Raw genomic sequence first — 23,805 nt, 5'->3', positions numbered from 1 at the left:
AGTTCTGGAATACGACCCTAAGGCTAATATGAAAAAAATAAAAAACCACTCCTTTAATCTACATGAAACAGCCAATCCACGACACAGACTATGAAAATTTTGTTTTTGTTTGACTTGTTGTCACTCTTGAAAATGGCAATCCTGTCTTTGTAATTTGTAAGGTTGGTAAACTGTATGTACATGTTACCATTTTCGTTAAACATTTCTAATAATTCTCTTTGGCACAATAAATGGAAGACTGTAAGTAAATTTTACAATAAATGTATTCCCGTAAGTTTAGACTTGGGATTTTCGTACAATTTTTCTACGTCAATAGATTCCTTGGAGTGAAATTCAGAAAAACAACTCTTAGTAATTTCAAATAACTTAGTAGCCACCCAGAAATTTTCTACCATGCTTTCTTGACGCGTGTGTGCGAGTGAGAGAAGAAATTTAGTTCTTGCGTAGTGACGGCGGCATCAATTTCTGAATTAATTACCATTTGTCGCAAAAAACTGCGCGTCCTTTATCTTTTCTAGGCCAAAAATCTTTCATCTCGTTGCTGATTGTAATATAAAGTGAATCAAATGGCTTCAGACGAAGAAGTAGACGGCTCTTTCGCAGGTAAAGGTTGAGTTTAGCTAGCATGTCATAGGTAAGCCGCGAATAGCGGTATCATGTGTTTACTTGCGGTAAAAGCAATTAAAAATTCAGAAATTTTCGGCTTTTGAAAAGATGTGCACAGTGGTAAGTGTGACAATTAACTCATTACTGGTTTAGTTGAAGTGCTAAAAAGTGAATTTGAAGTGTATTTGTTTGTGTTTGGTTGTAAATATTTTTAAGTGGCAGTTAGTGACAGAAAAGAACATGCAATCTTCCCTCATTACTTAACAAAATGGACGCCGCCAAACAAAGGGATTAGTGACCTTAGTGTGAGGGGTGGGTGATGTTTCAGTGGAAAGGTGGTCCTTAAAGGTGGTGAGTGCAAGTGGCCGGCGTGGCCGACTGGTCTGACCAGTTTGTTGAATGTTTGCAGGGGACGAGGACGTGGAGGAAGGTGAGGGTCACAACGAGAACTCTGGAGAAAGTGATGAGGCTCCACCAAAGGTAAAGGGGCAATATACATTTCCATTTATATTTAAGTTATTCCCTGCCACTCAGTGTTGTTCATTACAATTCTCTACTAAGTACTTTTAATTATCAGCCAAATAACTAATCTTAGTTCAAATAATCAATCAAGTATGGGGATACTACGTAATCAGTATGTAAACAATTTTCAAAATTAAAATTTCTACAACTTTTCTAGCTTTTTGTGAGTGCATAACCAGACTGTATTCTGTTTATAAACATTGGCCTTTGAAATTAGTAACACAAGCTATGTTACAGATGGTAACATGAATGCCATCACATTGTATTCTCAAGTTACAATTACAACTATAGGTCCAGGTTCCACCAGATATGCCATTTAGGTACATATGAATTATTAAATATGTTTGTGGCTTATTACATTTGTCATTTAAGTATATATGAATTATTTCAACATGTTCCAGGTTTCCTACATAGAGATACATAATTTGTTTCTGTTGTGCTGAGACTAGCAAAAATTATTACTATGCAAAATATCTACATCTATGCAAAGTTATATATATGTAAATATGCACTATGTACTCAATATTGTTGGTGTATATAAGATTTACTCAGACTAAATATTTTTCTGCAGGATAAGCTTCTAATTATTTAAACTTATTATTCTAATTTGCTTAATGTAGGAGGATGATGACTATTCACCAGAAGACAGTAGAAAAAAGAAGAAAGGCAAGAAAAGAAAGGCACGTGGAGAAGACAAGAAAGGCAGAAAGAAAAAGAAGAAGCGGAGGAATGAGAGTGAAGAAGTAAGTTTTTATTGAAATTTATAATGAACAAGTTAAAAAAAAAATTGAATTTTTGACATAAAGTTCTAAGACATATTTTTGAAATAAATTTCTTAGGTCTAGTGCTGCTACTTAATTAAAGTAACGAGAGTTAACTTAAAAACAATTTATATTGTTATGTGAAGATGGTCAATTTTAATTCTTACTCAACGTGTGTATTCAACACTGCCTGAAACAGTATTGAAATTTATATATCTGTGCCATTGTTGATCAAATCAAAGTAGTTTTTTAATAAGCTATAAATTTCGATTTTACATTACAAGATTACACAATGCTACAATGTATTTGTGTCATGGGCCTCTTATCATTCTTTATCAGATATCTGATAACACTTCCAGTTACAATTTGTTAAACTTCGAGAAATCTGTCATAACTGCATGTTGACTTAGAAAATGTAGAAAATTTTCTTGCAATAATAATTAATTGTGATTTTATAAAGGAGACACAGAGTAATTGTTGTAACATTGCAAAAAACAGAATTAATATTTATTTGCTAAATTCGAAGATTTATTATTTGCATAAGGTCTCTACAGCAGGTTCAGGCCATGTAAGAACTCATAAACTTGGAGTCTTTGGAGCAGAGTTACCTTTCATTTTTATATTTTAATATTAGAAATCAAACTAAGCAACATTCGAATGAAATTGAAAAATGAATTGGAATGTGGGTACATGTATTTATATCTGTTATATGTATATACATATATCTGTTATTATTAGGGTAATTTTCCGAAAAATTTCAAATAGTGGAAATTTTTCCAGAAGGATTACTGAAAAATTGGAATAATTGGAAAAATATAATTTAGAAGGCTCTTCTGCTCTTACTGTGTTCTACATTTGGAAATATCTTTTGAAGTTTTATATAGCGTGAATTATAAAATAAAGTTGTATAGCTAAATGCCACTTAAAGAAAAACGAGATTTAATGTGATTTCACAACAGTGAAAAAAAGCCAATAACAACCATAGCACCACCACTTGTTGTTAGCTCTGTCGTTTTCGTTCAGTAACTTCAACTTTCGTCTGGTATCAAAGTTAAATGTGGAATATTAAAGAAAAAATATCCAGATAAATATGATTTTTTTCAAAATATAAATTTTTCCATGACCCACACTCACTTGTATGAGTTAAAGCTTACACATGTTAAGTGTTGAACTCCACATATCAGCAGCATAGTGTTTATACTGAAATTTTATTTTGTATAAAATACTATCATCACATCTCAGAATCAAGCTTGGTGATCAACCTAAAAACAAATTTGTCAATCTTTTACGTGATATACTGGGACTGCTCAACTTATGTTTAAGGTTGTTTTTGCGATTTAAAACTTTGAATGGCACTGCATCTGCTATGAACAAGCGTGTCGCCTACTAACAGGCGTGTCGCTTACCACCAGGCGCACGACTTGCTCGTCCCGTCACTTGGTGTCTTCAAAAAAATCAATTAAATGGCCCTTTAACTAAACATTTGGTATTTAAATGTCTAAAATGTTGAAGGTTGAAATACAAATTTTTGTAACAATAAAATAGGATTTATTATGTATTGTTTATTTTCTGATTACCATTACATTATGTACACATAAAAAGGCTTAAATGAAAATGGTATAAACACTTAGTTCATTTTATCACTCTTGTTTATGTATTTGCGTCCAAATCAATATTACATACCTGTCTTTACCACTCACCGAACAGAAATATCACTTGCAAATACAGGAATCCCTAATTCATACTGAAATTTTAATAGGAATTATCAATAATAATGATTTACTATCTTAGCACAAAGGAATGGATGTTAAATGAAGAATAACAATAATAAAGGTTGTAACTTTTAGAGATAAGTCCATACTTGGCAACTAGCCCTGATTGTGACCACTTTACCTTTACAAATTCACATTGAATAAAAAAAAATGTTTATGTATAAACAAATAAATAAAGAAATATTTTTATATATAGTGCACAACTACGTCTCTTATGCATTATGTATAATAAAATTGTAAAAATATATTTTGTAATTAAAAATTATACACTGAAATTGCATTGCTCTTTGGAATAACCATTACACTAACGTTTTGGTGGTGTTGGTTTTATTGTTAAATTCTTGTCACATTGCTGCATACATCTTTTACGTTTAGACAATCTGGGGGAATTATTTTATACCTTAAACATAATATTTTAAATAGCCTCAATATTGTTTAATTTTTTTTTATGAGATCAAGTGACGGGACTAGCAAGTCAATGTACCACACACACGCCAACTGGCAACTACTAACTAACTGGCAACTGGTAACTGGCAACTGCAGTGCTGCACAGAGATTTAAAACGCAAAGATCTGAGAGGCGCTGCCATTGCGCCTGTCACCCTGAGACATTAGTTGACAAGTCCATTGTGCCTGTAATTTTACCAGTACCCTTAGGCCGCAAATTCGGAACGGCGGCGCGAACAGCGGAGCATTCAAGACTTGCGCGTACATTATGTCTTGTGTTGGATGTTTGAACGACCTATTGAACGTCACAACGTTCCGAATTTACGGCTTTACCCTTCAAAATTGGATCGCAGTAATGCTCACATTACTGTTTGGTGGCAGAAACAGGAAAGGTGGCAGTACTTCCCGAGGGAGCTCTATGGGTGCCGGTGAAATTACAGGCACCTGGGACTTGTCAGCTTGTGTCTGGGGCTGACTGGCTCAGTGACATTGTCGCTCAGATCTATGCGATTTAAAGGTCTGAGTGGCACTGCAACTTTTAAGGACAGGCGTGTAGCTTACCGTCAGGCGCACGACTTGTTCGTCCCGTCACTTGATATTATTTTAAAAAAACATGGCTTTGTATGTTATTTTTATTTTGTCTAGGATGAAGACTTTGGAGTTGAGATGGAGGCGGAGGGCGATAGCGATTACGCTCTCAGCGCTATGTCCTCCTCTAAGAAATCCCGCAAAGGACGTGGGAGCAAACACACCGCACCCGCGGCGTTCACGGCTTCCGATTCTGGATCTGGTAAGAAACAAATAACTCTATAAATTATTATTTTGTAGCTTAAACTAAGATCCTTTATTTTCTATTTGTTATATGAAGCTCAATTTAATCGTGGCTCTATTTTGTTTTTTTTTAAGGATTATCATAAAAACAAAAGCGATTTCGGCCTTTCGTTTAAAAAAAAATTGAAGCATTAATTTTGTCATTGTTCTATGAACATGAATTATAGCAAATAGCAAGGTGTTGTATGTACTAGAGTCACCATCGACGCACACGAAGGTCGTGGGGGCAATGACCTTGCGCTAGTTCAGTACACGGCGAAAGCAGCTTTCGTGACGTAGAAACTTCATGATGTGAATTTGTAGGTAACCATGTGCACGATTCGCAAATGGATATTTTATTCGAAAAACTAGAGCAGATATTTAACGACGTTGCTTTTAAATTGTAACTTTCAAATATGCAGTGATTATTAATTGCTTTTGACTACCATAGAAATCATGCGATATGAGGTGAACTTGGTAAAAGTACCAATTCTTTATGTTTTTCTTAGATATATTGTGATGTAAGTGCTGTAAGATCGATCTGATTGTATAATAATGTGCAGTGTTGAAAATCTGTGGATAGTTGAACTTCAAGACTTGTAACAAACAACACCAATAGGACTATTATATAATATGGATAGTAATCCAATAGCATCCACGCTATCGGCAACAATTAAAAGTATTAGCCAATGATATCGACTATAATTATTATTGTTTGCTATTGACAGCTCTATCAGTATTGCTACTAGACTTTAAGGTTTCGAAACAATCCATAGGCTATTGGTAGTATGACTGTTGGTTTACAACACTAATATCGTATTTATTTGGCGTATAGTAGTGTGCCTTTTTATAATTGTTTCCTGTTATTCGACAGAGTTTACGAATAAAACAAGTGTTTATACGGAAAATTTTGTATGTCGACAATATTTTTTCAAATTTTATAGCAAAACCAAATTTAGAATTTTGTTGTAAATATTACTCGATACTACAGGTTACATAGTATTAACATTACGGTAGCGTCATTTAGGGTTTATCACTGCGACCCTCCGACACATAGTAATGACAAACTACGGATTCCATCACACGCCAGCATATCAAGCATTGACGTATCTTGTTCCGTTGCACTGGAGGCGATTTTCGAGCAAAAACGTGTAGTCTGATGTGCCGTTGTCCGTACTATGAGTACCAAAGTAACGGAATTCACTTTGGGCCACTTTCCAGACAAGAACCGAAGAAAGTTCATTTCCAAAATTGGTCCTACCGGGAATCGAACCCGGTACGTCCTCATCCAGCGTCCATAGTGCAAACCGGTGGGCTACCGAGGTTGTCATTATTATGTAGTATGCTATAGTGTAGTATATATAAATTTAATAACATTGAAGAAAGGTTACAGTAAAAGAGACCACCTAGTTACGAAGTGAAAAGAAATTATTTGAACACTACACTGTCGTTCTGCATTACGTGGTTACAGATCGATGTTTCTCAAAGTGGGCTTTATCGTCTCTCAGGTTGTGACCAAAATTTTGGGATTTCCATTAATATTAGAATAATCCACATTACTTACATAATACTTTCTTATAATAGACATATCATGTAAACATTTCACAAGAAACAACATGTGGAGCAATTACAGTTCAATGTATAAAACTTAACATGTGTTTCTTTTTATAAGGTGTCTTACACTTTATAGTTAAACTTATCAAAGTGAGTGGCACTGCGTTAGCTAAAAATCCATATTAGAAAGTTTGGCTGTCTAAGCAAAGAATGTGCATGTGGCCAACGAGACAAAAAAGTTTGGGAACTTTTGGTGTAGATGATTGTACGTTATTAATAAATCTAGCTTATCTTGCATTATACTTCTTATATGTCATTAAGGTGAATGCGCTTAAAAAATGTTAGCTCAGACAAATGTTAATTGTATTTAAATCTGTACAATAGACATGCGATTGCTGCCATGAGCGCAATAATATGTAAACGGATGCGATCTCTACAGTACTTATGTAAATTTATAGTGTTATGAGCTACACGTGTCGTTATTTTCAACGTGACATTTATTCATACAAGCTCATGTTAGCTTTGTACCGTCATTGATATATAAATGCAGTGTTTAGTAACGTACCGTGGTTCTGAGGACAAATTCCCGTCGGCTGCGACAATTTTTAGACTTCGGACACAACCTCCTCAGCTCCTCAATTTCTGCAGAAAATGTCCCCAAAATCTCATATTAAATTTTTTTTTAATATAATTTTTTTTTTTCAATTATAAATTAAATTTTTTCACCATCTAATGTTGAAAAAATTAACGTAAATGATGTTGTCTAACAACATCATTTGCTCGGATCCCAAAGTAAGTAACTAAAGCACTTGTGTTATGGAAATCAGAAACAACGACGGTATCACAACGAGACAATATAGAAAAATTTTCTACATTGACCCGGCCGGGCATCGAATCCGGTATCTGAGATGGCGACATCATGAAAACCGGTGTGTAAGCCACTCGACCACGGAGGTCTTCATATTGTTTAAGCAGTTCTTGATTTCGGCGGCAATAGTTAATAAAAATTAAATGGAGGTGCTAGGAGGAGGTCGAAAGATTTCTGATCGAGAGACTGCCACTGCGCCCGTCACCCTGAGACATAAGACAAGTCCTATGTGCCTGTAATTTCACCAGCACCCTTTCCCTTCAAAAACGAAACGCAGTAATGTGAACATTACTGCTTGGCGGCAGAAATAGATAGCAATACTTCCCTGGACGAACTCTTTCACAAGGAGCTCTACTACAACTAAATTGTATACACTAAAGTAACTATTCTACTATTATTAATTTTTATATAAACTCTATTTACTCCGGGACACTACCTATAGCACCCAAACCAGAACCAATTTAGAAAGTTCATATCCCATAATGGTCCTACTACACAGTGCAAACCACTGGGCCGCCGATTCGTCAAATAATCGATAAAGACCACTTTTGTGCACTTACATCATCAAGATTTGTCACGTTTGTTTTGATTGAAATAACTGAATATCGACACGATGTCGTCCACTAATAGAACGTAGAAAATACCAAAAATGTATGGATGAAAATGTTCTACTATTACTTTTTTCTATCGCCCGATAAACGGGTCTCAGGTGGTACTTATGCCTGCCACATTTACGAATTTTCGAAATCATCGAAATTGACGAGACGTTTGCATTCAAAACACGCTCCAACCACCGATCGTAATTTTACTCACATGCTGTCTTTAAAAATGTTTTCTTAGCGCTCAGTTATGTCTCCTTCATTGAGCACGAGGGCAATTGATACGAGAATAAAACTCTTCGGGAGACTTGCAACAAGTCGTCTGACAGTTTCACCATTAGGTTAAGCATGTCTTGTCACGTTCAGCGGTGTTCATTGGCATGTTAGTGTTTTTTAAAATAAAAAAACTTTGATTGTTTAATGTTATTAAGCGTAGTAGCGATACATAGAAATAATTTTCTATCAGAGTAGTGGTTGGCAAGCACATGTCTAACGTTTTGTTCAGCAAACACAAAGTGCACAATATATCGTCTCCAGCATTTTCTAGCTTCTAATAAGCAAAAGTAATTCCCTCCTAGTGATCTATTTAATCAATATTTTTGAAGGAAAAATAATTATTTACAGTTTCATTCAGATAGAGAGTGATTAACCCTGTAACTACGATTATAACAATAACGGCTCGCGGTTAACTCTGAGCTGTCATGTTTTATGATCAGAATGGATAACGATAATGGAGCAGTTGCAGTGATATTGATTGTGGAAGCCCTCAAACAGTCCCAACAAACAATAATTACGGCCTTTTTTTCTACCCAATGGTGCAAGCCTATTTGTTCCAACCCCTGTATCAAAGGTTTTCTTAGAATCTTCAATTGTCTTTTGTGGTATCTGGACCCGGGCTCTAAGTGCGAATACCTCAGACAAAACGCAATAAATACGCATGCGAAATAAAATTCACAGAACAAAAAAGGTGTTCTTGACTATTCTTGACTTCTCCGGTCGTACATGACTTAGGCCCGTATACTCAATATTCAATCATTGTATTGCTCTCCATAAGTACAATAGATGTTACAGTGTGTATTATACTATATAACAATATACAGGGTGGAAATTTGTAATGCCACTTGGAAGGAAAGTATGTTAAATACTGGAGATAGAAATTTTTACTTAAAGGAAATATTCCTTTATTTTTAAAAAGAAATAATACTGCTTTCAAAGATTTTCGCAAATTGCTAGCCACACGCGGGAATCGAACCCGCTAAAATCTTTAAAAAATGCACCCTGTACTTTTATTAAATCAATCGATAGGGTCAATTATGAGGATGAAATCTCTCTTACAAACCATGAAATCTGGAGTTATAAATTCAATGGGTCAATTTAAAGCACTTTTACTCAAAGGTCCATCAGATTACTGTTAATTATCGTTGACGTCATTTATTCATTAAAATGACGAAGTACCATTTAGATAAGAAGATTGCAATTTGCACATGTTTGTAATGCAGACTCTTTGGTCAGTGGCATGAGGTAATTTAAATATGGAATGTTTCATTTGAAAATGGATTGTCGTTTGTTATTTCCATTTGATTGTTTTTACCATTTTTTACATATCCTTTCTAAGCACATTATCTATGTTTATTAAAATACGTTAAGATTTCATGGTTTTTTCATTTAATTAACCAATTTTGTGAGAGAGATTTTATTCTTATAATTAACCCTATCGATCGATGCAATAAAAGTGCAGGGTGCATTTTTTTCAGATTAAAGCGGGTTCGATTCCCGCGTGTTGCTACAAATTTTCGAAAATCGATGAATGGAGTTTTATTTCTTTTAAAAAAGAAAGGAATGTTTCCTTTAAGTAAAAATGTCTATCTCCAGTATTTAGAGTACTTTCCCTCCAGGTGGCATTACAAATTTCCACCCGGTATATTACAATAAGTAGGGCATGACATAGAAAGCTTGTAGTTTTGACACACTTCTATATCGTAATATTATAAATAAGTGTTACATTCACATTACAATGAAAAAAAAAACTGCCTCTGTGGCCAAACGGTTACTATCTCTGTCACGCAGATGCCCCAGAGTCGATTCCCGAGGCGGTAGAAATATTTATATGACCTACATTTATTTCTCTCGTGAGTTTGGGTGTAATTTGTGGTTGTCTATGTGTGTGTCCATGGCACTCGCGACACAAGTTTTCCGTAGTGTGGGGGTATGTTGACGGTGTGCGTTATTATTATTATTATTATTACAAATCTTTTTGTTGAGATTATTTTTTATATTCTGTTTAATTACATATTCATTTATTGATATGTTTAATATTGTGTATTTATGATAGTTATGTGTACTTAAAAAATTGTATTATATTATATTATAACATCACGTAGTTTACAGTTGTATAAAAAGTATAATAATATGTAGTGTATTTTTAAAGTCTATTGCTTAAAACTCGGTCACTATAAAGAAATCACCTCAAGTACACAATTGATATTAAAAGCATACTTCAACTGTGTTTTTTAATAAATGTAACTTGAGTTAATGTGCATTTAACGATACTTATTGATCACGCATCGTTTGAGAGTTGGCAAACGTCTGCTTAGTAATAAACTAATGTTTATGAATAAGCACTTAAAGTTCGTTGTTAAGTTTTTATCAAATAAATTCAGGGCTTTAGTCACTTTGGATGGTGTTATTCAAGATTTATAGTCTATGAATACAAGAGAGCTTGAGATTCATCTCGAGATCTAAGTAATATATCTCTATTTGTTAATACGGGTCATAGTCTTTAAATAGAGTTCTGACTGAATACATATAAGCAGTCGATTCATCCTCAAATGGCTTTGATTGATTCCGCATAACAGTGAAGGTGTTGAGTCAATCACTTGGAAGAAACATATAGTAAAACTGAGGATTGATTAGTATACGGGCGGCGTGAAAATTCCTAAAAACTTTCACAATAGAAAAAAAAAATCTCTGTATTCAGTAGGTACTTTACCACTATACTACTACCAATGCTATTTATATCAAGTGAACTAAATAGAATATACGTATATTACACGATATACCTTTTTCAAATGGCTTTAATTTCGTTTGTAAAAAAATAAATTTTGAATTATAGGCATTGACTATTTGTAAGTCAATGATTATAGGCAGTGTTCCTGCCGTTGAGCCGCGCAATAGAACCGATTCAGAAGGGGGAAAATTTGAATTCGAGCTTTTTTTTATGATACTTAGTGATGCGCCTGACGATAAACGACACGCCTGTCCATAACAGTTGCAGTGTCACTCAGAGCTTTGAATCGCAAAGATCTGAGGTGCACTGCCTGTGCGCCCATCACCGTAAGACATAAGTTGAAAAGTCCCATGTGCCTGTGATTTCATCAGCCTTATCCTTCAAAACAGGAACGCAGTAATGCGTAAGTAAGGTCCTTCTCTGGATGAACTCTTTGACAAGGAGCTCTATTGCTACTGAGGTAGTATCTACTCTAATAACTTATTAGTATGTAGTTATTTAGAGTTTTCAAAATGTCTCTTTTTTTCAGGAATGCCCACAGTGGAAGAAGTATGCTCCTCATTCAGTCTCACAGATGTGGATATACAGTACTCTGATGCGGACTTAGAAAATTTGACTTCTTACAAGCTGTTCCAGCAGCATGTTCGCCCTTTGCTTGTTAAAGAAAACCCCAAAGTAAGTATTTTTAATAGTGTATGAAATACTTATAAACGATTGTTATATATTGCATCTTCTTTTGCTCGTTTCTGTTTCAGTGGTTTTGCACAGATTGTACAACTATACTGCCTGGTCTTTTTTCACAGGCAGTATAGTATAGTATAGCACAACCTAACTTTTTGTTTCAAAATTATCTTACTGACATCTTCCCGACTATATACTTAAAGTTACCTAAGCCAATGCCTCAGTTTTAGATTGAAAAGGCAATAATGTTTATTACAGGTGCCAGTGTCAAAACTAATGATGCTAGTGGCGGCAAAATGGCGCTTATTCTGCGAGACCAACCCACATCTGAGTGGGGGCAACCAGATGGGCTCAGAGGAGAATACCAACACCTCCACCACTTCGGACTATACGCCAAAGGCTAGACCGGGTCGCCCGCCTAAAGAACCTAAGGTATTTTTTTAGGATACGAAGTCGACTCTGATGTATAGGAATTTATAATATCTGGACGGTGATTTGCCGTTCTAGCAAACAATGGGTCCACCAAAACTGACGCCTTTTTTTAGAAGATTTGAATAGCTTTCGGCTTGTTTCCGCCATAATTTTTTTTTAGAAACTCGCGTTATAGTTTTACGTCCACATCAAAAAGTAAACACTACAAAGTCAATACATTGTTATACAACTTTTGGTCATAAAGAATTCTAAAACTTGTCACTTTGTTTTTAATATACATTTGTAATATTGTGTATATTATTTATTAAACAAATTTAAGAACCAATATGAACTATATATATGTGTGATGTCGCTCTACTCAGCCGGTTAAGGTTAGACAAATAATAATTAAATTTACATCCACAGAACGACGAAGTTGTAGAAGAACAGGAGGAGGAGGAGGAAGACGAAGAACCAAGTGATGAAGACACGCCGGCGCCGCGTAAACGAGGACGCAAGGCCAAACACGGAACCGCGCCGCGAGGCAAACCAGGTCGGAAACCTAAGGTGCCCACGCTCAAGATCAAGTTCAGCAAGAGAAAACGCACTAGCAGTGTGAGTGTTAGTTTTTATCGATTTCAAACCACCTCCTCCATTTTGTAGGGTACTGAAACTTTCCTGAGAAAGTCCATTAAGGACATTTTCCCTCTGCTACGAGATATTGTGTCGATGTTAAAAATAATTCGATTCATGTCTGATGAGTATTTTGAAATGATTTAATTCCATCGGAAATAATACTTTGCAATAATTAAAAGAAATAGTAATAAATACGCTTAATTTACTTGAAAATAAACACCTTAATATAGAGGTATATTGTTATATACCTCTATATTAAGGTGTTTATACAGAGTAGTGGAAGAAACGCTCTTAGAAAAGGAATTTTAAATTATTCCTGAGCTGGGAGTTTTGCGTAGTGTCCCCGTGTTGTAAAATTATGAATAGAGTATTCAAAGCTATTAAACAGCTACATAAAACGACAATTTATTATAAAAAAATGTAGTAACAGAGTACAAACTTAAATTACAGGAAGAATTTAGCGCCGGTGCGAACACAGACTCGGATGCGGAGTTTGAGCAAATGTTAGCAGAAGCGGATGAGCCTAAAGCCACCACAGCAGCAGCGGCGACTGACGAGCCCGCTTTGCAGCCAAAAGAGGACGACCCCAACGCGCCGCCACAGCCTAAAAAGAAAGCTAAGACCAAGATCGGAAATAAAAGCAAGAAAAAGAAGAAGCTCAAGACTACCAGTAAGTTCCCTGACGGAGCTGAAGGGGAACAGGAACATCAGGATTATTGTGAGGTAAGTAATCTTTTTTTATTTATCATAATTGTACGGTAGACTGCAAATGTCATATCGCAGTTTCTGGACAAATTGAATAAGTTCGAGTCTTGGTATTTGGTACTTGGTGTAACGGGCTAGTGTCCGCAACTCGAGTTCGAGTCTTAATTGGACAAACTAGAACCAATCCACAAAATGTCACTTTCGAGATAATTAGATTTTTGTAAAAACAGTGTGAAGAAATAAATAGGTACGTTATTTGAAACAAAGAACGTGAGTTATGTGTAGCATTGAGAATGATATAGGGAAACTTATATTATATAGCAATAAATAGAAAACATTATGTATTTTTTTATTTAGTTAATGAGAACCATGTTCTAGTTTTCGTGATGAAAACACTAAAGATCTACAATACTTCAGTACATGTGATGTGGATCCATTTAGCATATTTAAAAAAATACATTATATGAAGTTAAGCAGCATGGTTCTTTTTAGCTATTAAAAAGTTACTTATTTAGGGTTGGTACCCTGAAGGACTTTTAATTTCACTCGAGGTGTGAGTTGGGTCTTGTTTGCATAACTATGTCCAATTAGAACCAAGTAGCATAGGAAATAAAATAACATAATATAAATGGAATTATGAATATGTGCATCTAGAATATCGACTACATAACCTGCGATTCCGAAGTACATCGTATTATCTTAATTGAGCTTTTACTTAAGGGGATGATTCTTCCATTGATACAAACTCCTGTTAGTATGGGACCGAGTGGGTACACTTGTTAACATCTTTATTTGCCTCCATCTTTTCTTTAGTCATGACCTCGGATTTGTATGATCAGGTGTGCCAGCAAGGCGGAGAGATAATTCTGTGTGACACTTGCCCACGCGCCTACCATCTCGTGTGCCTGGAGCCCGAGCTGGAGGAGACCCCCGAGGGCCGTTGGTCCTGCCCCCACTGTGAGGCCGAAGGGAACCAGGACCAAGAGGATGAGGATGAGCACCAGGAGTTCTGCAGGTCAGATTACACATTCAATTTGACAAAAAAGAAACAAATGTTGATGTTCTTTTTATGAAATATAAATCTCCTTTCTGATCTTTTGTTACAAGTTACTACTAATCTGTAACCAGACTCGTTGTAATGGGAAGCATGGTAATGATAAACAAGAAATATCATAAACTAATAAAACTAATAAACGTGATGCGAATTGACTGTCTATCCGACTTGGAAACTAGCTTGATACTATCTGTTACCATTTAATTGTGCGCCTCATAGAGGACAACTTAAAATTTATTTCTCACGCTAATTGACACTTAATCCATATACTTATAGTGTATTGATTGATCACAAGATAACCCCAAAAAATAAATGTATAATATTTGTTTAGAATCTGCAAAGATGGCGGCGAGCTGCTGTGCTGCGACTCGTGTCCGTCGGCGTACCATCGCCATTGCCTCAATCCGCCCCTGGATGAAGTCCCCGACGGCGAATGGCGTTGTCCTCGATGTAGCGTGAGTGTTTTAAATGGAATACAAAGTAATCTGAAACTGCTTTATTTTTTATAAAAATGACTGATCCATAAGTCCAAATTTCGGAGTCAGTATGTTTGACCCTAAAAACCTCAATTCACATAATTTCGTCTCGGCAAGACAATTATCGCCTAGTTAACAAAACTGCTTTCAACAGGAATATCAATTACTCGAGATCATGTTCGCTAATCGATTGATAATCGTGATATGCTAATTTGTGTGAATAGAGCTTAAAATTCAGATATCATGTTATTTGTTAGTGCCAACCTCTAGAAGGCAAAGTGGGAAAGATCCTGACATGGCGGTGGAAGGAGCAGCCGGCAAAGTCGAAGGCGCCACGAGCGAGAGAATTCTTCGTCAAGTGGCACGAGAAGTCCTATTGGCATTGTAGCTGGATCTCTGAGTTACAGGTTAGATATTATTATTATTGCGAAATTTTAAATAACTAATTTACCTCTATTTATAATGCAAACATTCGACACATTTTTTGAGCGCACGGTCAAAAATTTATAGGGTAGCCTATAGTTTACGGTAACTAGGCTACCCTATACATTTTTCAAATACATATTACGTCCATACAAGTTGACAGTATTTATCTCATTACAGTTGGACGTGTTCCACCCTCTTATGTACCGCTACTATATGCGTAAGTCCGACCCCGAAGAACCGCCGAAGTTGGAAGAACCGTTGGATGAACGCGACGGCCGCTATAAACGCTTACAGAAAGATAAAGCCAAAGATGACGACACGGATGAGAAAGTGCTAGAAGAGCAATTTTACAGGTACGAGTCCTTAGCTACAAAAGCAAATTTATTTATGTATATTAAGTAAGTTTCTTCAATGTCATTCTGACCTGTCATAACAACTAGAAATAAATATTGGCTTTGTTTATTTTAGTGTATAATGCACAATAAGAATTCTTTACTCTCTTTTTAATTCTTGTCTTATTTTTCAATTTTTCAGATACGGAGTTAAACCAGAGTGGCTCATTGTGCACCGCGTGATAAACCATCGCACATCTCGGGACGGCACCACTTATTACTTGGTAAAATGGAGAGATCTATCTTACGATCAGGCCACATGGGAGTCCGAGCATGCAGACATCGCTGGCCTTAAACAAGCAGTAGATTACTATCAGGTATTATATTTAGATTTTATTTCCTTAAATTATCAACTTATACTCTCATGTTGAAGGTGTTTCTCTCGTATAATTAAACGTAATTTTATTATTTTTCAGGATATGCGCGCATTCATAACATCTGAAGGCAAGACTAAAAGCAAAGGAAAGAAACCAGGTCGCAAAAGTAAGAATAGGGAAAACATCGATGAGGACGAAAGCAGCAGCGGTTTGTCCACGAAACCCAGGCGCTATAACCCTCCACCAGACCGCCCAACCACCAATCTAAATAAGAAATACGAAGATCAGCCTGCCTTTGTATATGAGACTGGAATGCAGCTACACCCCTATCAACTCGAGGGTCTTAACTGGCTCCGCTATTCTTGGGGCCAGGGTATTGACACCATATTGGCCGACGAGATGGGTCTCGGAAAAACCATCCAAACAGTCACATTCTTGTACTCCCTCTTCAAAGAGGGGCACTGCAAAGGACCATTTCTCGTTTCCGTGCCTTTGTCTACTATCATCAATTGGGAAAGAGAGTTCGAGTTGTGGGCCCCCGATTTGTATTGCATCACTTATGTCGGTGACAAAGATTCTCGTGCAATTATCAGAGAAAACGAGCTGACGTTTGATGATGGCGCAAATAGAGGCGGCAGACCCTCCAAGATTAAGTCTCAAGTTAAGTTCAACGTGCTTCTCACATCTTACGAGTTGATATCTATAGATTCTACTTGTCTCGGCTCCATCGAGTGGTCAGTCTTGGTCGTCGATGAAGCTCACAGATTGAAGAGTAATCAATCAAAGTTCTTCAGACTTTTGGCTGGTTATCATATTAACTACAAGTTACTACTGACTGGTACACCCCTGCAAAATAACCTCGAGGAATTGTTCCATTTGTTGAATTTCTTAAACAAGGACAAATTCAACGATCTAGCGGCATTCCAAAATGAATTTGCTGACGTTTCTAAGGAAGAACAGGTCAAGAGGCTTCACGAAATGTTGGGACCACACATGTTGCGGCGTCTTAAAGCTGATGTGCTCAAGAATATGCCGACGAAATCAGAATTTATTGTTCGCGTTGAGTTGTCTCCAATGCAGAAGAAATACTATAAATACATTCTGACTAGGAACTACGAGGCTTTGAATCCAAAAAGCGGTGGACAAACAGTTTCTCTGCTAAACGTAATGATGGACTTAAAAAAATGCTGCAACCATCCTTATCTTTTCCCTGTAGCGGCCGAGGAGGCTCCTTTAGGTCCTCACGGCAACTACGACACTCAGGCTCTAATTAAAGCTGCAGGAAAATTAGTGTTATTGTCTAAAATGTTGAAACTACTCAAGGAACAAGGTCACAGAGTGCTCATCTTCTCACAGATGACGAAAATGTTGGATATCCTTGAAGATTTTCTTGAAGGCGAGGGCTACAAATATGAGAGAATTGACGGTGGAATTACTGGTACAATCCGTCAAGAAGCTATCGACAGATTCAATGCTCCTGGCGCACCGCAGTTCGTATTCTTACTATCAACCAGAGCTGGTGGTCTTGGTATTAACTTGGCCACAGCTGATACTGTCATAATTTACGATTCTGACTGGAATCCCCACAATGATATCCAAGCCTTCTCGCGTGCTCATCGTATCGGTCAGGCCAACAAAGTCATGATCTACCGTTTTGTCACTCGTAACAGTGTGGAAGAAAGAGTAACACAAGTAGCGAAAAGAAAGATGATGCTTACGCACTTGGTCGTACGCCCCGGCATGGGTGGCAAGGGTGCTAATTTCACAAAGCAAGAATTAGACGATATTTTGAGATTTGGTACAGAAGAATTATTTAAAGAAGAAGAGGGTAAAGAAGAAGCCATTCACTATGACGACAAAGCGGTTGGCGAGTTGTTAGATCGCTCGAAGGAAGGTATTGAACAGAAAGAATCTTGGGCAAACGAGTACCTTAGCTCTTTCAAAGTGGCGAGCTATTCTACTAAAGAAGGGGATAATGAAGAAGAAGTTGACACTGAAATTATCAAACAGGAAGCAGAAAATACTGACCCGGCTTACTGGATAAAACTTCTCAGGCATCATTATGAGCAACATCAAGAAGACCAGGCTAGAACTCTTGGCAAAGGCAAACGTGTCCGTAAACAGGTTAACTATAACGATGGTAGTGTGGCCCAAACGGAAAACAGAGAGGACTCCACGTGGCAAGACAATGGATCCGATTTCAACTCCGATTTCTCACAGGGCAGTGAGGATGATAAGGAAGATGACGATTTCGATGAGAAGAATGACAACGGCGACCTACTCAGTCGTCGGAGCAAAAGACGCCTCGAGAGACGCGAAGAGCGTGACAGGCCTTTGCCTCCTCTACTTGCCAGAGTCGGTGGCAATATGGAAGTTCTCGGCTTTAACGCTAGGCAAAGAAAGTCGTTTCTCAATGCTATCATGCGGTACGGCATGCCGCCTCAGGACGCTTTCAACTCACAATGGTTAGTAAGAGATCTCAGAGGAAAATCGGAACGCAATTTCAAAGCCTACGTATCTTTGTTCATGCGTCATCTTTGTGAACCCGGTGCGGACAACGCTGAAACCTTTGCCGATGGCGTGCCTAGGGAAGGTTTATCCAGACAGCATGTATTGACACGGATCGGCGTTATGAGCTTGATAAGAAAGAAAGTGCAGGAGTTCGAGCATATCAACGGGTACTACAGCATGCCCGAATTGATCCGTAAACCAGTGGAACCAGTGAAGATTGCCGGCGCCAACGAGAGCGCCGCACCCAGTCCGGCTCCATCCACCGCCACACCCATTACTTCCGCTGCGCCTTCTCCCGCCCCCACACAAGCCACACAAGCTTCGGGCCAAGCACCCACGCCTGGTGGTTCTGAAAAGGACGATAAGGAAGAAACAAAAGACGACAAATCCGATAAAGAGATGAAAGTTAAAGACGAATTGATGGACGTCAGTGATATTAAGGACGAGAATGAGATCAAATCAGAGGAGAAGGAACAGCTTAAAGAAATGAGCGAGGAGCCTAAAGATTCTGAAAGACGTATGTCTGTTGACGAGGAACCTCCTAAGGAAGAGAAGGGAGAGAAGTCTGATGAGAAAAAAGTAGAAGACAAAGATGCTGAGAAAGTCAAAGAAGAGTCTAAAGAGGACGCCGACAAAAAAGACGACGCCAAGAGCGATAAGGCGGAGTCTGAAAGTTCAGAAAAGCCCAAGGAGGAAAAGAAAGACGACGATGACGATGACGTCGTTCTAGTTAAAGAGGAAGAAGATCTCAAAGTAGAGCGACGCAAATTCATGTTCAATATTGCTGACGGTGGATTCACGGAGCTCCACACGCTCTGGTTGAATGAAGAGCGCGCAGCAGCGCCCGGCAGGGAATACGAGATATGGCACAGGCGGCACGATTACTGGCTGTTGGCCGGCATAGTAACCCACGGGTATGGCCGCTGGCAGGACATTCAGAACGACTTGCGTTTTGCAATCATCAACGAGCCGTTCAAGATGGACGTCGGAAAAGGGAACTTCCTGGAGATCAAGAACAAGTTCCTTGCTCGTCGCTTCAAGGTACAATATTAATTCAAATAATTAAGGTCATATTTTTCGAGGATGGTAAATGTGATAAAAGGCATGATATTAAAATAAATCATTTGTTTTTCAGTTGTTGGAGCAAGCTCTAGTAATCGAGGAGCAGCTGAGGCGAGCCGCGTACCTGAACCTAACGCAGGACCCGAACCATCCTGCGATGTCGCTGAATGCGCGCTTTGCCGAGGTCGAGTGCCTCGCAGAGTCGCACCAGCACCTCAGCAAGGAGTCTCTCGCTGGAAACAAACCCGCCAATGCTGTATTGCATAAGGTAAATAAATTCACAAGTACTAATAACATGAGTTATAGGTCTTTGGGGTGTTTTTATCTTATGCATCATTATGGATCATTATCCAACAGGAATAGTAGTTGCACTGACAAAATGCACTCATTTAATCCAACAAATTAATTTACAGATATTTTGACTCTGAAAGACATTTATGATTTCAGAGTGCAGACCACACTGAGCGCTGAATAAGGAGGTCCCGGGTTCGAAGCCCGGTAGGAGCAATTTGCGAAATGAACTTTTCTAAATTGATTCTGGTCTTCATCTGGAAAGTGCTCCGGAATGAATTCTGTTACTCTGGTACTCATAGTACAGGAATTCCCATTTCATGTGTGGTTGTATGGCAAGAAAAAAAAAACAATAAATATAGACCAAAATACTACAAAGTGCGTTAATGTTATTTGTCAGGTGCTGAACCAGTTGGAGGAGCTGTTGTCGGACATGAAGTCAGACGTGTCGCGACTGCCGGCCACTTTGGCGCGCATCCCTCCTGTGGCGCAGCGCCTGCAGATGTCCGAGCGCTCCATCCTCTCGCGCCTTGCCGCCACTGCCGGCAACCCGCCACCCACTGGTAACACTTAATTTTTTTTTCAATGCTTATTACATGTTCATGGGTTGACATTACTTAATGGGATTTGTGTTTTCCTGTGCAATAAATGATTAAATTAAAAAATATTTCACACCCCTCATGGAAGATTGGCGTAAGTGGAGTTACGTCAAAAACGTTTATAACTCCATTAGATCCACAAAAATATAACCCACATCCTCTCCAATTAATATCAATAATAATAATCTAACTGCCCCGGTGGCCGAACGATTACCATGCCGACTGCCACACAGAAATATTTGTATAGGCTACTTTTATTTCTCTCTTGTGAGTTTGGGTGTAATTTGTGGTTGTCTATGTGTGTTTCCATGGCAACTAAATTGACATGACAACTTAATTCTTGGAACTCTATCGACTAATATCGTAGATAGAGTTACAAGAGTGAGAGAGGTTGTGGGCTATATTTTACTGTATCTAATGGAGCAATAAACATTTTCGACGTAAGTCCACTTATGCCATTCTTACGTGAGGGGTGCGATATATATTGCTAAGTTATTAAATATGATAAAAGGAATAAGACAACAATAAACACGTGTGCGGCTGTAGCGCAAATAATAGGATCCCATTCAATTAAATCTACAATCGAGAAGTCCTGATTCTTAATCTCTTACTCTTGTTTTATGTACTGTAATATTGAACACGTACGCCGACTATGCAATACGTCCAGTTATAAATGTTTATTAATTGTGTTATACGCTTTACACCATAACACGAAAAGTCTTATTGAATACAATAAAGAACAAGACATTCTTTCATAAAACAGAACAATACTTCGTCATGTAAAGGTTACAATTGGCGGATATTGCCAAATGATATGTCAAATAAGGGACAAAATTAAATATTTTTATTTTGTGACATGTAACTGATTTGTGTGCGGTCTGCAGCTCAACTGGGACAGTTCCCGGGAGGGTTCCAACCTGGTGGGACGCTGCCCGGCTTCTCCCCGGCGGCTGCGGCGGCGGCTAACTTCTCCAACTTCCGCCCGCAGTACTCCGTACCCGGACAGCCCACTTCTACCGCCTCCTCTAATGTGAGTTACATGTTTGACAATACAACCATACATTAATATTGTGTATTTTGTGAAGTACCCTACTCGAATTAGGCGTATTGTGGTCTAAATTTAAGACCTAGTCTAAAGATTATATTAGGCCATAGTACGCCACGGGGCACAAGAAACCTTCAACCGTATACGTTACAGTGTCTAGTAACATTTGTTTGACAAATTACTAAAGAACTTGTGACCTTTTAATTTTGCCTTTCTTTATTAAATATTTTTGTTTGCTCTGAGCATCTCTAATTATAATAGGCGGAACTATATTATTACATTTTTCTTTTTCAGAAATCGTAAGCTCGCGTAAGTTATACACCGCAAATCAACTTGACACTAGCAGGTAATATCTACTATAATGTACCCGTTGTTTTAATGTGTCAATGTGTAGTGTAAACTTTCGGCTAGGGTAGTTGTGTGAAATAATAGCTGTAAGGGTTATGCTATATTTATCAGCATGCCTCTACATCCAGTCCGTATATGTCATATGATATTCTTATGTGTCTATTGTACACTACATTTTATAGTAATGCATAGACTATAACCACCGCCTCGTACCTAAATCAGAAGAGTGATATATATCGTGCTTTAACCTTTTTAAAAAACATTGCGTACGTGATCTCGTTTCTATGTATCATTGATTGTTATCTAGAGCGCAGGTTCCCAAATTTTTTGGCTTACCGCCCACTATAGGCTCAACGCCTACCAGCACAAAAAAGAATTGAAAACACGTTCATTTTATATTAACTTAACACAAAAAAATTATATTTGTAGTGTAGTTTATATTGCTTCCGAGGCCCTTACCGAAAATTTACAACGTAAGCTTGTTTTTCTAACAAAGTACCACAAAACTTGTTGAATAGCAGAACCCACATAAACCGATAAAAATTACTTAACGGAACACTTAATACTGGCGAAATTCTAAAAATAATTAAAATGACAAAGAAGAAGCCTAGCGGTTACAAATACTTTACGCTGGGCTGCCACGCAGTGGACCCGGGTTAGATTTCCGGGTCGGGAGAAATATTTATATCACCTACTTTAATTTGTCTCAGTGTTTGATTGTAATTTGTGCTTGTCTATGTGTGTTCATGTCACCCGAGATACAGGGTTACCCCAGGGCTATGAGTGTGCGTTAAAAAAAGGAAAAGCAAATTAATAATCATTAAAATAACCACGAAAGTCTTATAATCTATAAATCAAAGAATATCAATATCAAGTATCGCGCATAGGCTTGCTCCCGCTTTCTTGACAATTTTAGCACTAGGGGTCTTGTGCGTGACCTTTCATGGATGAGCAATAACAGAGACTTCCTCCTATCGCGTAGAATTAATTTTTAGCTTGTGCTGTATCAAATTTTACTCAGTAGCAGATATATTTTTAGGAAGTGAGTTTGCTGACCTTATTCATGGGTGCGTTACGAAAGCGTGCTGACAAATGTAGTGTAAGCCTAATAGTGTGTTGTTTGTTTCAGTGAGCGGCTAATGGTCACATAGATAAAATATTCTAGATTAAGCTTCCAAGATTCCTGTTCCACCTTGAGTTTTAAAGTGATTAGAACAGTTACATAGTGATTAGAACAGTTATGTTAAGTAACATAATTATTATTATACTGTCATTTTAAACCTGAACTCACAATATTATTTATTTCATCCTGATCTGTATGAATCTTTGTATTGTATAAGTGATTGTGGACTTATGAAATCTTTATTTTTAATTTACCAAAAATGAAAATTGAAATAAATCGTACAATTAAGGAAATTATGCATTATTTATTTACTTATCTTTTTTTTTTTCCACTGGACACCAAAAGGTGAGGCCAGGCGAGCGTAATTTTTTGAGTTGTGAGTTGCGTTTTTTTGCGTGTCGCAGTTGTAAGTTTGATTGAAATTCGGTTGGGGCCCCTGACAAACGTATTTTATTCAGTCGATTTTAAGTGTTTGTATGGGGTGTTTGTGTCGTATAGTGTAAATAATGGATACAATAAAAATATTGTGCATTTATGAACCATTAGATGTTAGAAAAAAAAAAGAAATTGGGTATATCTATTAAATATGAAAAAATAGTTTCCTGTACTATATGAAAGTTTATGTCCGTCTGAACGTCCAGATGCGAGTAAATACGACCGAACTTCAGCTGCAACTGTGTGACATGATCGTACAGGTGGAGGGTAGAAGGTAGTACTTTGCACGCGTGTGTCGGCATACAACTCATTTTGTGTCGACGTGTAGCACAAATCGGACTTTTGTAT

The 23,805-nt window shown here is 37.5% G+C and overlaps 1 protein-coding gene across 1 annotated transcript; it reads left to right on the top strand.

Annotated features, from left to right (window-relative positions):
- The first annotated feature begins 462 nt into the window (after positions 1-462).
- On the top strand, positions 463-23,301 carry LOC113237345 (chromodomain-helicase-DNA-binding protein Mi-2 homolog). The gene is made up of 19 exons (XM_026473762.1): positions 463-603; positions 1,016-1,086; positions 1,749-1,871; positions 4,753-4,897; positions 11,475-11,620; positions 11,885-12,058; positions 12,464-12,652; positions 13,124-13,396; positions 14,218-14,393; positions 14,764-14,887; positions 15,166-15,315; positions 15,512-15,687; positions 15,869-16,043; positions 16,143-19,595; positions 19,690-19,884; positions 20,308-20,470; positions 21,391-21,536; positions 21,846-21,897; positions 23,029-23,301. Exons 1-18 carry the CDS (start codon positions 567-569, stop codon positions 21,852-21,854), a joined length of 5,925 nt encoding a protein of 1,974 aa, XP_026329547.1. The 5' UTR covers positions 463-566; the 3' UTR covers positions 21,855-21,897; positions 23,029-23,301.
- The last annotated feature ends 504 nt before the right edge of the window (positions 23,302-23,805 follow it).

The sequence above is a fragment of the Hyposmocoma kahamanoa genome, unplaced genomic scaffold (genome assembly GCF_003589595.1).
Source record: "Hyposmocoma kahamanoa isolate Upper Pololo Valley unplaced genomic scaffold, ASM358959v1 93, whole genome shotgun sequence".
NCBI classification, from domain to species: Eukaryota; Metazoa; Arthropoda; class Insecta; order Lepidoptera; family Cosmopterigidae; genus Hyposmocoma; species Hyposmocoma kahamanoa.
This window is presented reverse-complemented; position numbering and strand designations above follow the sequence as displayed.

What these genes read in the sequence shown, in the direction of transcription:
- LOC113237345 (XM_026473762.1), top strand. Translation starts at nt 567, where the DNA reads ATGGCTTCAGACGAAGAAGTAGACGGCTCTTTCGCAG. An exon ending in GGCTTCCGATTCTGGATCTG is followed by an intron (nt 4,898 to 11,474) that starts GTAAGAAACAAA and finishes TCTTTTTTTCAG; the next exon opens with GAATGCCCACAGTGGAAGAA. An exon ending in CGGCAACCCGCCACCCACTG is followed by an intron (nt 20,471 to 21,390) that starts GTAACACTTAAT and finishes TGCGGTCTGCAG; the next exon opens with CTCAACTGGGACAGTTCCCG.